Source organism: Spermophilus citellus, assembly GCF_964194105.1.
Source record: "Spermophilus citellus genome assembly, chromosome: 12".
Lineage (NCBI taxonomy): Eukaryota > Metazoa > Chordata > Mammalia > Rodentia > Sciuridae > Spermophilus > Spermophilus citellus.
Genome location: NC_138198.1, coordinates 71,973,383 through 71,988,837, shown reverse-complemented (window position 1 = coordinate 71,988,837; position 15,455 = coordinate 71,973,383). Strand labels below are relative to the sequence as shown.

The window sequence follows — 15,455 nt, the reverse complement described above, 5'->3', positions numbered from 1 at the left end:
TTCAAGGAGATGTATTAATCAATCAGAAACTGAGATCAGGAAAAATAACCTCATTACTCCATTATAAATACACATACTGCTTGCATCTAAGTGGGACCCTTTTGAAAAGTGTGCTCTTTATATGGATAAGAGATGGTGCCTGTTACACAGGAACAATGACAAAGATAGGTTTAAACATAATGTCAGCTAGGAAGGGAAGAAGAATAGATTAAGTGGTTTTAAAAAATAAGTCCAGGAGGAAGAAAGTGCACTGCAGATAGATAGAAGCAGTTCTTCCTAGATCTGACCACTCACACTAATGAGTCACGTTGCTAATATTTGATATGGCGCCATTTCAAAATCCCCCAAATCCTACCAAGAGAAAAGTTGGCATTTTCTGTTTGACTCAGAAATGCAGCACCTGTGAAGAGTTTTCCATATAAAATCCCAAGTGTCTGTGATCTGCTGAGTGAATTGGTCAGTTAGGTGAACATTTCAGGGGTAGAAGTAGCATGTATTTTTACAGATATGGTCACCAATACTAGTTTTAGTTGACTAGTGTTGCAGTAACCCCAGATAGCTTATTACCTGGGACCTTCCCTCTTGAACTCTGCTCTAGGATCACTTGCCTTGTATGTCCCGCCTCTCTACTCCAGTGAAGGACATCATGTTTCTGCCATAGCCCTCTCAGTGTCCCCTTTAAGCAAGTCTTTTAGATACTTATTCCACTTTTAGGAATGCAAATGAGACCCACCTGATGACACTGAGCTTTTGAAGTGTCAGAGACCTTAGGATGAGCTGTTCCCTTGTTTTGAGACTATATTCTGGAGAGATAAGGATGGTCAGGAGCTGAACTCCATTTCTATAACGTCAGTATTGCAACAATTCTGTTAAAGAGACAGCCTCAGAACTTCTGTCTGGGTTAATACCTTGGAATATCCCGGATCTGAGCCTGTGAGTTTCGGGCATTTACCTGCTGCTCAGACTCAGGTGACGGATCCCATTTTGTTTTAGAAGAGGATTGATTTAACACTTAGTAGAGGCTTCAGGTTCACCATGGTGGCTTTCACAAATAAGTTGAACCTTTCTTCCCAGATAGTCAACATTTTAAAAGAAGATTTTATAAATCTTGGTGCCTAGTCCTAAGAGTTGGGTATAGCACGTATAGGAATTCTCTGTAAAAGAGGACACTGGATCAAGTATGTATGGGTGTGTATATACATGTGCAAGTGTGTGCAGATTTTGTTTATCACTTACTGGGTTGTTAGATCCCTTGACTTTGAGCTACACATTCCATAGTTAAGGAAGAAATGTAACTGAGCATCCATCAGAATGACTACTCTCGATACTTGACTCCTTGGTAAGCCATGTAACCTTGGCTATGATAACCTAGTACAGATGGTGAGAGAAGTCACTCTAAATCCATTTTCCACTTCTAGAACACATGTTTCATACTTGTCCGGTGTCATTAAATTCCTACATAATTTCTGCACCACATGAGGCATTTTATATGACAAATGAGTGTGGGAATGTGGTTCAGGTCCTACAATGCATTGCGTCTATCTTATCCACGTCTCTTGTCTCAATCCACATTTGATTGGGGGGTAGTTAACTTTGATGGAGTCACACTATATTTCTCCTTAGAATTGCTAAGTTTCCAGTTAGACATGCACATAATGTCACTTGCTGCTGTACTTGCTGTACTTACTGAGCTAAAAAGGAAAGCTCATGTGTCATCCATTTGCCTTCCAGTGATTTTCTTAAATCAGCTGCCTTTACAACGTGAAAGGCCTTTCTTTTAAAACCAGTTAACAAAGCAACCTTTTTTCTTTCAACCAGTCTGGGTAAGGTGATACTCTTGAAGGCTTATTGTGCCTCACATTATTTGAAATGCAAATCTGTTAAATTTTCTATTTGTATTAAACATTTTCTGCTGCAAGATTGCAAGTACAGGGTGCTGCCGCCTGGTTTGAAATGACTGCCCTAGGAAACCCTATCTTTTAAGGACCCATTATTCTATTACCACACTGCAGAGGCATCTTAGCCACAGATACCTCTAGCTACAACCACTCCAGTTCATTTTTAGGAAACCTAACACTTAGCAGCTTTAGTGCAAGCTGTTCCTGGCTGCCTGGGTTTATTTTTGAAATCCCACTTTACTGAGTTAGAACGCGCTTGTTCATAGCTCTCCTCTTTAGTCATTCTTTCTCCCTCTTCGCACACACCCTCAGAGCACATTTAGGCTTCCAATGTGATTCTTGCATTTTAATTCCTTGCCCAAAATAGCTTGGAGATGATCATGTGTTAAAATGAAATTGCGCTGACATGCATTAAATGAACATAATTAAAAGCTTTCCTTTTTATTTATTTATTTTTTAAGAAAAGCATTTAGCATATTTAAGAGAACTGCAAAGAACTGTGCCATTGGGGTGGGGGATGAGAGGAAAGAAGGGGCTGAGCTAAAACCTAGAGTGATTTGCTTGTTCCCTAATTTGACTGTGAACCTGCGTCAAAACCCTAACATTTATGCCCTGCATGCAGAATCTCCTCCTTTCTCATAAAATAAAAAGAAAACCTCAGAAATTACTAAAAACAGTGAAAGTTCTTTTGTCCCCATTATCTCTCTTGGCTTTCTTCCTGATGGCTTACAGGGCATAATTATGTCCAGCTTGTGGATAAAGGCTTGAATTAGGACTCTTAAGATGCAGTGTGTACAGATGCTTTCCTAAAAATTCATTGATCCACATTCAGAGGAGTTTTAGAATATCCTGGCACCATCTTAGCACTTTAGGACTGCAAATATTTGCTTGGTCCCCTCTCAGGTCAAATCCAAATGTCACTTTCATTATTCAGATAATTTACATATTCAAAAGATCAGGCAATCCAGGAGAGTATGTGAGCTCCTCATCCAGTAAAGACCTCAATTAGATATTCATAGGTGGAAAGAGCTTCAGGTCCCAATTGAGCTTTCTGTTCGTGTTTAGTAACAGAGGCAGTGAGGCAAGACTGGAGAAAGGAAGGGAGACTGGTCAGGGTTTTTCTGGAAAGTATTTGCCTGTCTGCCTCAATAGTCTCCTGTGATTTTAAGTAGCTTCCTTTCTGAACTGCCCCTAGGAGATCTCCCAATGCTGTTAAAAAAAAAAAAAAAAAAGGGCAGGAAAATCATTTACTTGCATGCCCCTGGCCTTTACTTGAGCTTTATAGGTGTCCGACCCCTCTGGGCTGCACCTTGCTTGCTAACCCCTGTCTGCCTATCCCCATTTTACAGATTAGGAAACTGAGCTAAGCAGAGTTGGAACTTCACCCTGTCACCAAACAAGCAAAGCCATAAATTCATGGCTCTACTTCACATCTTCTAAATCCTAACTTTCCTGTGCTTGCCCATTACTGCTTAAATTTATCAAGTCAGGCAAAGAAGTGTAACAAGAACATATGTGGCAGTTTTCTTCTGCATCATACCAGATCTTTAGTTGCCTTTACAGCAGAGCTTTAATCCTCTCCGGCAAAGTGGAAAGTATTTTTAATGCCAAATGATTATAACCCACTTTGATCATTCAGGTTTTACATAGGACCTTGTACCAAATGCTTTGGAAAAAGGTTAGGAAAGTTAGGAAAATCAGATGCTCCCTCAGAAGTTTTTATATCAGTGATGCTATTCTATCAAGTGTGCCTTAATTGCTGAAGGTAATTCCGAGAGAGTTCTAAACATATTTAATTTTCAAAGGACAAGTATGTAAGTCTCATGAGCATGGTGCTTAAAAGGTATGAAAAAAACCCATGTATTTTAAAATTAAGATGAAGAAAAAAAATCAAAGAAATATTTGCATCAGAGTTGGCAAAAATACTTGTATGTGGTAACTGCAGACTTTTCTAGTTTTGTACTTTGTTGAAAACATGTATGGCATTGTGTTACATTTTGAACTTAAGGTCAGAACTGTAAGAACATTTCTTTCTTGCCCAGTCTTTCAGATGGACCCACAGGTAATCTTACATTGTGTAGAAAGGATGGACTTAGGAGGACCATCAGACTGAAAAGCAAGGCTAATTATTATCTCCATTTTTAAAACTCTCAAGTTGCAGAAAGAGAACAGTCCTCGGAGAGGTGGCAATTTCCTATGTGATCAAAAAGAAGGAAACGTCCGTTCCTTTCCCCATCAAGGAGGGCTCCGCATGCCCCGTCCCATGGCGATATGGCCCTGTGCAGACACTGACTCTATACCGTTTGAAGACCGGCCGCTGTCCAAGCTGAAGGAGTCGGATAGGTGCTCTGCCAGTGAGAACCTCTATTTGGACGCCTTGTCCCTAGATGATGAGCCAGAGGAGCTGCTACCCCACAGGCCTGAGAGGGACTTCAGGAACTGCCTCCCTGAGGTCAGCCTGGCTTTCATTTACTCTCATTAACTGCTGCAGAATGAGGGAGTTGTCCTTAGACCCAGCAGGAACCTGCCAGAGTCCCCTCCTGGCAGGCTCCAGTGACAACCTATGACCTGAGTGAAAATGAAATCTTTGCAGTGCTGAGGGTTTTGCTTGGTGGCCCTGATCCAAACTCCTATTGTCATCTGTGGTCAGTTTAATTTTGCCACCTTGTTTCAGGTTGAGAAACACAGAGTGTCTTATGCAAAATGAAGGTCTGGAGAATAGCCATGTTCCACAGAACCCAAGAGAAAGTAAAAAATACTGGGGAAATATGTGTTTTCAACTTTTTTTGAAATCATGGTTTTCTGATTCTAGAAAACTAATAACTGAAGAAATTCTGCATTAGAGAAATTTCCTGATGTTTGGAAATAGAAAATATCACTAAACAATAGCATACTATAAATATCTCATTCTGGACAAAGTGGGGAAAATTCTAAAACTTAGAATCCACGTGTAAATTAGATTACCAAATGGGTGATTAAAGCTGCATACTGAAAGTTTCATAGCATGATGTAGGTTTTTCTGGTTTTGTCATCTTTAAAACCTCATTTAAAAAATTTGTACTAGGAGTTATTTCCTGTGAATTAAGTTAATAATCACTATCCATCATTTGATCTCCGAAACATTTAATACTTGGAACAATTCATGTGCAATAATATTGTTGAAATATGGGGAAATTATACAGGTTGTGTAACCCTTATTCAAAAAGCTGAGATCTAGAATTTTTCGGGATTTTTTTGAAGATTCTGAAATATTTTGCATATACATGTTAAGATATATCGGGGATAGGACCTAAGCCAAACACAAAAATCATTTATGCTTCATATATACTCTATATGTGCAGCCTGAAGATAATTTTTGTAGCATGTGAATGATTATGTGCTTGAAACAAAGTTTCATGATAAGGAAGCTTCCACTTGTGGTGTCATGTCAGCACTCAAAAAATTGCAGATTTGGGAGCATTTCAGGTTTTAGATTTTCTGGATTAGGGATGTTGGACCTGTTTTTCAGTCCTTGCCAATGAGTTAAGTGCGATATCCTCATTCGTGTGTATCAGGTTGGGAGGACATCACCACAGGTCCACCCTGGTGGATCTAGAGGCAATGTTGTATAGTCCAATTTCACTGCAGAGAGAATGTGGGACCAGGGTGCAAACCCTGGGTGGTAGTTCTAGCTGTGTTGTGGCTGGAACTGCCATGCTCTTCTGAACAGCAGAGACAAGGGCACGCTGGCTGAGGGGGAAGTGCCCTCTGGTGTTTACTGTCCTGAAGAATATGTTTCATTACCATGAAAGGCTTGCTTCTTCAAAGCCACATCAGCATGGGAGTATTCTCTCAATAGACAGCTGGGTCTCTACTAGCACAGCTTTTGTTCTCCTTAAGGGGAAGTCACTGTAAATTCATTTCTGATCCTGAGAATGTTTAAAACCAAGCAAGTGACCAAGCCTAAGAATGTTACACCAATTGACATAGCAAGATAGGAACCAAGGGACATCCAGCTCCTATCTCATTGTGTCATCCTCTGTCTTTCCCCTCTCCTCCCCCCTCCTCCACCCCTTCTCTCATACTGAGACTTATTCAGGTCATTTCAAGAGCTGACTTTGAAGTTTATGTAGTTGGGGAGGTCTTCTGAGGAGGCATAGGAGCAAGCCACTTCCTTCATGATGGGTTTATAGCCAGTTTTTCAAGCTCATATGGGCTCCTCCCTGCACTGTGGACGCTCCAACCCTCTCATCATGCTGTCGACTCTGCTTTTTTTACTTCAAAGGACTTAGGGCAGTAGCACTCCTGACCAAAGTTTGGCCCCAGTGTGTTTTAAATGGTGCCTCCCCAAGGGAGCGGAGCAAAACAAGTCACTTAAGCACAGTTGAGGATCCTAAGCAACCAAAATTAACTGATTCAGATGAACTTATTTCTTCTTTACAGGAAGAAGAAAATCACAAGGGAAATCTTCAAAGGTAAGTAAGATTGATAGAAATAATAGATTGCTGAAATAAAAATCTCTCGGGCTCCAGATTCTATCTTGTTGATGTAGTCTGTTACCAATCTTCAAAAGGACTCCATTTAAGTAGTTGATTTTGTATTATTTGTTTCATAAATATGTGATTTTTGAGGATGAGCAACAAAAAGGATAGATATGCCATCTTCACACGTGTATTCTTTTTATGGTCAGGACTTTCCAGTTATAGCTGTATTGCATATAAAAAGAAGTGTGTGTGTTCAGTGGTTTTGAAAAATCCATGGAAAACTCTCCTTGTGAGAAGTTTGGAAAGCCTCCTCTTGATATATGAGACATTTTATATACTATATATTTAAAGTTCCAGGAGGGCTTGTTAAAAATGTTCTCCTGGCAATAATCCCCAAAGAAAATATATAGTGGTTGATGTTGTTGGTGTTAGTTATATACCAGTTTTTTCCCCCCTCCCTGGTTTTATTTGCTCTGGTTTTTCTTTATAGATGAATACATATTGTTTCCACTACATAAATTTTGTTCTCAGGCAATTTGCCATTTTGGGTTCTCCCCATCCTTAATTTTCTCATGAACTTGGAGTCTGTGGATGACTGTCTTCTTTCTTTTTGCACTGTCAGATCCATGCAGCACACAGAGTTGCCCAGGGCATGTTTCTGTCCTTCACTATCTTGTCTGGTCTTCCTCGGGCAGTACAGGGCAACATTTGAGAGTTAGGCACTAGTGCCATTGCTACTGGCAGATGGCAGGCTACTGCCTTCACTAGCCCTGTAATCTTGGGTAGGTTTCCTAACTCTTTGTGCCTTAGTTTCCTTATTTGTGAATAGGAGTTCTTTAGATTTTGCAGCTTACTTGTGTTAATACACATGAAACAAAGCAGTGCACAGGAGAAGTAGTGGTCGAAGTTTAGCTGTCATTGTACCTACCTACTTTACCTATTCATGGCAGCATCCTTGTCAGTGCCCAGGTCAGGGCTAGAGCCACTCTTTTTTACCCACCAAGCCACTGAGCTTTCTGTTTGCTCCCTGTGCTATACAGTTGTTTCAAAACACCTTATTTTTACTGGGAAGCTGAATTAGGAGGATTTTAAGTTCAAAGCCAGCCTGGGCAATTTAGCAAGACCCCCCCCCCCCAAAAAAAAATAATAAGGGTTAGGGTGTAACCCAGAGGTAGAGCAATTGCCTAGCATGTGTAAGGACCTGGGTTCAATCCCCAGGACTGCAAAATAATTAATAATCATTGTCATCATCATCATCTTGCTTGTTTCTGTGAGTTTCAAAAACAATTCATGCTTGTGGTAAATTAAACAGTATCAAAATGTCCAAAATTAAAAAGACAAATGTGAAGGGAGGGAGAAGGGGAATAGTAGGAATGTGGAAGGAGACGGTCATCATTATACAAAATACATGTATGAAGATGTGAATTTGGTGTCAACATACCTTATATACAAACAGAGATATGATAAATTGTGGTATAAAGGTGTATTAAGAATTGTATGCAAAAAAAATGAGAGCTCATGTATAATGGCATAATTTGGCGTGAATATACTTTATATACAGAGTTACAAAAAATTGTCATGTATGTAAGAAATAAAAATAAATAAATAAATAAATAAATAAATAGATAGATAAAATAAAAAAAACAAATGTGCCCTCCCTCCACCCACTTTTACCTCTTGCTGCTAACCATGTGGTGGTCTCCTCCATTCTTTCTTCTATGTGCCTGCAAATGCCTACACATGTTCCAAGTACATCCTGGTTTTGTTGTTATTTTGTGTGTTTGGCCACTGCTAAATTCAGTGCCACTTCTTTCTCTTTATCATTTCTGTTCCACTGCATTTGGCTAAGACCCAGAGGCATCAAGCCACCACCCCCATAGGTGACATTGATGGTACTGTGCACTAGTCATACAGTACACAACTTGCTCAAAGCACAACTCAGTTCTGGCCTTGTCCTGTAGAGGCATAACCTATGCACTCAGTCTAGGACCCCTGCATCAGGACCTGTGCTGATCTAGAAGTGAGATAAGAGCCTCTGTTTGAGGAGGTGAGGGGACCCAAGAGAAGCAGGTCCAGTTGTATAGACAATGATTCTTCGTTTGCCTCACCTCCTCCCCTCACCCCAACTGGAGGAATTCCAGGCCACAGAGATCCTGTTGCCTGCATAGGTAAATGTAGCCAGCCCCCCAGCCTCCTTCCTGACCTGATGGGTGAGCAAGCTGCCCAATCTCCTGGCATCCCAGCACCTCTGCCTATGGGAGGCAGTCAGGTTGAAATATGTGGAATGGAAGTGCCAACATATCCAGGAGTCTACACCCAAGCCACATCTGTCAGCCAACAACTTGCCAAAAACTCATGTATCTGAGGGAGATTTTCTCTTATTTAGGATATAAAGGGGGAGCACAAACACATACCCAAAAAGACTGGCCATAAAGAAGGGAGCACAGAGAGAAGGGGAGAATTGAGCCCTGCTGGGTGAATTTGGGCAGGGCCAGGTGAATCCTTGTTTGAAATAGTACTTGGACACTGTGTGGCAATCTATGGTTTCTACTTCCCTCCCTTTTCCTATGTCTTCCAAGTGGCCTTTGGAGATTGTTGGTCCTTGCAGCCAATAGAGGACAAGGCTAGTTAGTTGAAGAGAGACTTCAGAATGTAATGATTCTGTTGTGGTCTCTCTCCACCATGTACCTTTAGCTTATTGGAGATAGAGACCATGAGGTGCTCATCTTCACAGGATGATGAGTGTCTGCTGATGCTGGACCTTAGTAAGTCGCAGTAGGGGTGTCACTCAAGGCACTTCCCCATGAAGAGAGGCCAAGCAGCAGTCTGGAGTTCAGCTGTGATTGTGGTGTAGCCCCACCCTTCTCCTTTTTGTGGTAGTTGAGGGTTGGCTGTATTAAATTCTGACCAACGTGAAGTTAAAGGAATGATTCCAGAGCCACAAAAAAAGTCCAGTAAACCCTCAAAGGATGAGTTCAGGAGCAGAATCTGTCAAGCAGCAAATGTGTTCTGTGTAGGTGGAGGCGGATGCCTTCATGGGCACAGCTCACGTAGCCAGAGCACAGCTACGTGACATCAGGGCCTCTCTGGTGGGTTTCTGACATCCTCTGCTTTCCTACCTTTCCCAGGGCGGTATCTGTGTCCTCCATGTCTGAATTCCAGCGCCTGATGGATGTCTCCCCCTTCCTGCCTGAGAAGGGCCTGCCATCTGCCAGTAGCAAAGAAGATGTCACCCCACCCCTGTCTCCTGATGATTTCCGCTACATTGAAGAGTTCAACAGCAAGAGCTGGGACTACACACCCTCCAGGACTGGGACAGAGAGGCCTCCGGACCTCTGGACAGACAGGACCGAGGGGGTGCAGGCAGGGCATGAGGCCAAGGCAGAGCCTTTCTCTGATTCCTCCTGGTACCTGACCACGAGTGTCACCATGACCACAGATACCATGACCAGCCCAGAGCACTGCCAGAAGCAATCACTGCGGAGCCACATCCTCACTGAACAAGCAGGGGTGCGCGTGCTTCACAGCCCACCTGCTGTCCGCAGGGTTGAGAGCATCATGACAGGCGGAGAAAGCAGGAGCCGACTGGAACCCGAGGGCCCCTTTCCCACGAGCAGAGTCAGAGGGGGCCTGGGAGATGTCAAGGGGGGTCATCCAGAATCTGTGCTCAGCAGGTGGCCCTGTGCCTCCTCTAGACACACCCGAGACTATGTGGAGGGGGCTCTCTGCACCTCCCTGGGGTTTGCCTCCCCATTGCACAGCCTGGATATGTCCAAGAACATGAGTGATGACATGAAGGAGGTAGCCTTCTCTGTCAGGAATGCCATCTGCTCTGGTCCCACTGAGCCACAAGTCAAGGACATGGCCTGCCAGACCAATGGGTCCCGGACAACAGGGACACAGACTGTCCAGACCATTAGTGTGGGCCTACAGACTGAAGCCCTTCGTAATAGCGGTGTCACCAGCAGTCCCCATAAGTGTCTCACACCAAAGGCTGGGGGTGGTGCCACACCTGTGTCCTCTCCTTCCCGTAGCCTGAGGAACAGGCAGGTGGCCCCCGCCATAGAGAAGGTACAGGCCAAGTTTGAGCGTACCTGCTGCTCTCCAAAGTATGGTTCTCCCAAGCTGCAGAGGAAGCCCCTTCCCAAAGCCGACCAGCCAAATAGCAGGAACTCACCAGGGGTGGCCCAGAAAGGGTACAGTGAGTCAGCGTGGGCCCGTTCCACCACCACTAGGGAGAGCCCCGTGCACACCACCATCAACGATGGTCTCTCCAGCCTCTTCAACATCATCGACCACAGCCCTATGGTACAGGACCCCTTCCAGAGGGGGGCACGGGCTGGGAGTAGGTCTCGCTCTGCAGAACCCAGACCAGAGCTGGGCCCAGGCCAAGAAACAGGAACCAGTTCCCGAGGAAGGTCACCCAGCCCCCTTGGGACAGGCACAGAGACGTGCAGGGAAGAAGGGGGAGAGGGCACACCGGTGAGGCAGGACTTATCCGCTCCCCCTGGCTATACACTCGCCGAGAGTGTGGCCCGGATCCTCAACAAGAAGCTGTTGGAGCATGCCTTAAAGGAAGAAAGGAGGCAGGCCACCCACGGCCCCCCAAGTCTGACCAGCGACAACCACGTAGGAGAAGCAGTCACGGCTGAACCAGGGTCCATGGAGGTAAAGAATGAAGTGTTTCCTGCTCTTCCATTTAGCTGCCAGGCACATGGGAATCTGGGATGGATTTGGGACAGTGATTTCAGGAATCAATGTCAATGATTGTGAACTGGGGAAATGGGTTGAGGGTTAGGGAGTATGAAAACACAGACCCTAAGCAACTTCTTAAAGAAAATCTCATCTTACTCTTTTCAAAATCATCAAGGACATGGTTTGGTTCAGATTTCATCCTTTAAGTGATTTTTCTTACCTGTTTACCTGGGCTTTGCACCTGGGTCATAGTTTGCCCTCTTTGTGCATGTCATGGGTGAAAATTGAATTGTGTGTGTGTATCTGTGTCTCAGGACTTTTACATGCTACAGATATTTGTATGTGGCAATGTGAAAGGTGAGTTGGAGGGCTTTTGAGCCACGTGGACATGAGCACATCTTCTATCAGGAACTACAAGAACAATATTTGGATTCCCTGGCTGACTTCAGTACAGAACAGCAGTCTGGCATCTCACAAATCACCCTTTTGTGTCTGTGAACCCCTCTAGCAATAAAATCAGGATAAGATCAAAATATCTGCCTTAGTACAATATGATGATGATGATTGTCCCCCCTCAAAATCACTTAGAAATCAATCAACCCCGAATTCTGTTCTGATACATGTGCCCAGGTGGTATTTTTGCATCATATCACTATAAAAAATAATTCCCATTTCCATACCAAGAATGAGCAAAATTAAGCAAATAATATGATGATGCTGGTGGTGACTATAGTGTTGATGCCGATTTTATGGTTTATGCAGACTGAAAGGACAGTGCTGCCCCGCAGGTGGCCATGTGTATGTGTGATACTTGCCAGTGTTCCTAAGTCACCAGGAGCCAAGCTACGCACATGCCATACTAGCCTTCTCTAGGCCCCTGTCTCTCACAACAGTAAGAGGGGTCAGGGAGAACAGCCATATGCTCCTGGGCCGCCCCACTGCTTTCTGGCCACCACCAGGCAGCCTGGCTTCATGGGAGAGAATAGAAGGAAGGTTTGTTTCTGGGATCGCCTGCCTTACATTTCCCCTGGGGAAAAAATGGGTAGATCCCAGCCCAACCCACCAAGGAATATTTAACACAAAATATAGAGTTTAAATCTAAAATAGGACCAAACCTGTACAATTGCCAATGACCTACAGAAATGGTTCAGCCTTATACAGCTATTGATAGTATGTGGCCTACTGGTCCAAAGGTTTGAGTCTTGGGATAAAGTTGTTTACACCCTCTGTTTGACTGTTCTTGGGTGACAAATAATGTCTTCTTTGATCTTCTCTTTCCTCAAACCTTCAGGAGCCCTCAGGTAAGCACTTGAGGCTTGGGAGGGTCATTATATGTGAATAACTTGCCTTCTCAGGGCTCTGGAGAAATGGGCTCAAAGCATTGTTAACTGGATTTGTCTGTAGTTTCTACTTGTATTAGAAAATGAACAGAAATTAATTTTCAGGCACCAAAAAAAATGCTTTGATTTACTAACACTGAATGCTGCAAGCAATCTGTGGTAACATAAAGAGGTTTAAAGACAGAATCACAGCATTGTGGCATGCAAGTGGTTATGTCAGTGCAAAATTGTCCTCCTTTGTCCCCTGTGAACCCTGCAACTAGATTTTCTCTTCCTTAGTGTGTTTGCCACCAAACAAGGTGATTTAATGGGAGCATTTCAGCATTTCCAGGACTCAGAACCTGTGTGGAGACTGGGCAGCACTTTGATGCCCTGGGCTCTTTTTTCCTTTTCTGTTACAAGTTTGCTTGGTTCTAGATTCTGGTAGAATTTTTCTGTTCGAATTGACGTAACATATTAGGAGCAGTGGCGATCCCTTCCCTTCTCTCCATGGATCATGTAGTAGCTCTAGGTTTTCATTCCAAAATCAGCAGATGCTGATTTCTCATTCTGATTTCCCAGCCCACTTTGAGCACCCTGCTATGGAATCTTTCCTGAACGTATACTCAGACATCTAGACACAGGGGTGACTCGGGCAGCAGGACGTGTCCCTTCTTGCTTCCCACTCATCCCACGGGTGACATAGTCGTCGTCTTCTCTTGAAGCCATGGCCATCAGCTCAACAATGCAAAGAGAAGCTGGGAGGGGGAGTTCTGGTGTGAAGAGAACCAATGATCTTGGAGTGGAAAACGGGAGGGAGATGACTTAGCACAGTTGTGACCAGAACAGACCCAACTGTGTAGTGGCCTCTATCATTTCCAGCACAACAGCCGGGCCACTTCTACTTCTGTTTGCCAAATGCTCATGGGTCGCTCAGGGAGCCTGGAAACCAGAAGGGAGGTCCAAGGCTCTTTGGTGGGTTCTTCTCTCCATAGCACTTGGCAGGGGACAGCCTGTGTCAAAGTGCTGCTGCTACTTCCCCAACCCCATCTCGGAGTGAATGTGGGGGACCTCGATTCCATCCTGGTGGCTGTCCACAGGCAGGAACTTTGCCCCTCTTCCACTGTGCTCATTGACTTTTACTGTTCTGTTTGAAACGTACTTTCAAACCTACTTGCCTTTCTCTTCTTTGTCTGTCTAGAACCAAACTGTCTTACTAACTGCCCCATGGGGACTCTAGCCCTGCCTGCCTCACGCTGTAAGTGCCTTCTTCCTCAGTTCCCAACTGTCTCCAGAGAGTCATGTGTGTAATTTTGTGTAACACGTGGTTGGTGTCTGACACTCATCATCATGGGGTGGGGGGCATCTGCTCCATGCTAACCCCAGGATCATGTGGGCCAGCTTATTTCCAGGCACAGCCTAGGAATCTCAGATGCCCCATTCACCCCGTCCTAGGGTTGACTGCTTAATGTCAAGAGAGGTTGTTGAGTTATAGAGATTCTGCTGAGACATCTCAGCCACAAGACTCTTGCCTGAGGAGATCTTTGAGTCCAGCCTCTGTTAGTCCTATAGCCCTGACCCCCAGCTCCTGCCCTCCCTGCTCACTGGTGTTTTGGTTGAGCATGTGTGTTACCATATGCTGGAATGAGGTGGGACCATAATGTGCTGGGACTTTTCTTTTATTTTCAAACAGTCCTACCAGAAGGAATAACCCCAAATGTATTTTGTCCTTCAGATGAGATAATGGGTGACAGAGTAAGTGCTTGATAAATACTTGTTGAATAAATAAAACAACCAAGCTATCCCTGCTCTACCTGTCTCAAAATGGCCTTTGAGACCTGAATTGAGCAAAGCATGTGAGAAAACATACTCTGATTTTACTTGAGGATATGGATACCCACCTACCTCATCCACTGGCCTAAATCTAAACTGTGGAGTACCAAACTATAGTCAGATATCAGAGGTAAAAACTAGTCCCTGGGGGAAAAAAATGACAAAGTACATGAGAAAGCCATTTACAAGATGGATGCTTCTAGGGCAGCATCACAGGACAGAGGCCTATGTGGCCATCATGGTGGCTTTTGAGGAAAAGGAAACATTGCTTGCTTGTAAGTGCTGGTGTGTAAGTAAGGAAGACCTCATGGTCACACAACATTTCTTCCTTTATAAGCAGATGCCACTGAAGAGGTGGTGCATCATGGTCTAAGAAGAGCCCATTTTTGTTCAGCAACAGTCAGGTGGGAAAAGGGGCTAAATACAGCTACAGCAGCAGCTTTACCAACATGCAGCACACACAACAGATGTATGCACAGTATACAATGACACAACACTCACTACTCTTAGAACCGTGCAAGCAGAGAAGAACTGCAGCAGATTTTCCAAACCATGTGTCCCCCAGTATCAAGCATGTGGGCCCAGGTGGGCTCGGTAAGCACATGGGATCCTGGCTTACTTTTTATCTCAGGGGCACCAGTGGTGTGCCAGCAGAGAGGACAGTCTGCTTGTCATGGTCCCATTGTCATAAGTGCGTTGCCCATGAAGGCCCTTTCTATGTCTTATAAGGTGCCAGCCACAAAGTAGGCAGGGACCCTGAAGAAGTGATCTCCGGTGTTAATGTTCCTTTTGTGCTGATCCCACCAGGGAATCTGTGGGTCCCACACTGTCCTTGGGCCGAGCCATCCTCACTGGCCAACTCCATACATCCTCCACGTATTCCGTCTTCTCCCGTGTGGCATTGCCTACCCATTCAGCACAACCATATGTCTTTCCCCTGTTGCTGTTCCCCTACTCCCATGGCTAATCTGTCATTCTGGTCTTTTTAGTTGCTTGTCACGTCTTTAAATCCAAGTCCCTTGCTGACTTTCTTTGTGGATCCTTGTTCTGTGTCATCCTTCCTGTGCCTTCCATTGAAGTAATTCACCTCTCGGCTTTCTGTGAGTGTCACTTGGGTTCCCCGCTGTATCACTATTTCCTCATACCATAGCTGTTTACATTTCTGTATTTCAGCAACTTCCAAGATTGGGTATCCTTTTTCTTTAACATTGTACGCTACAGACAAGTAGCTCAACATTCTTTAAAAA

The 15,455-nt window shown here is 44.2% G+C and overlaps 1 protein-coding gene across 7 annotated transcripts in view; it reads left to right on the top strand.

Moving 5' to 3' along the window:
• The window catches only part of MTCL1 (microtubule crosslinking factor 1), a 124,737-nt gene that overhangs the window by 108,350 nt on the left and 932 nt on the right, over positions 1-15,455 (top strand). For all 7 annotated transcript variants that reach the window (XM_081262882.1, XM_081262886.1, XM_081262881.1 and 4 more), the window contains 3 exons: positions 4,054-4,350; positions 6,321-6,352; positions 9,490-11,029. In XM_081262882.1, coding sequence (XP_081119008.1) covers positions 4,054-4,350; positions 6,321-6,352; positions 9,490-11,029 — 1,869 coding nt within the window. The remainder of the gene's footprint in view (positions 1-4,053; positions 4,351-6,320; positions 6,353-9,489; positions 11,030-15,455) is intronic.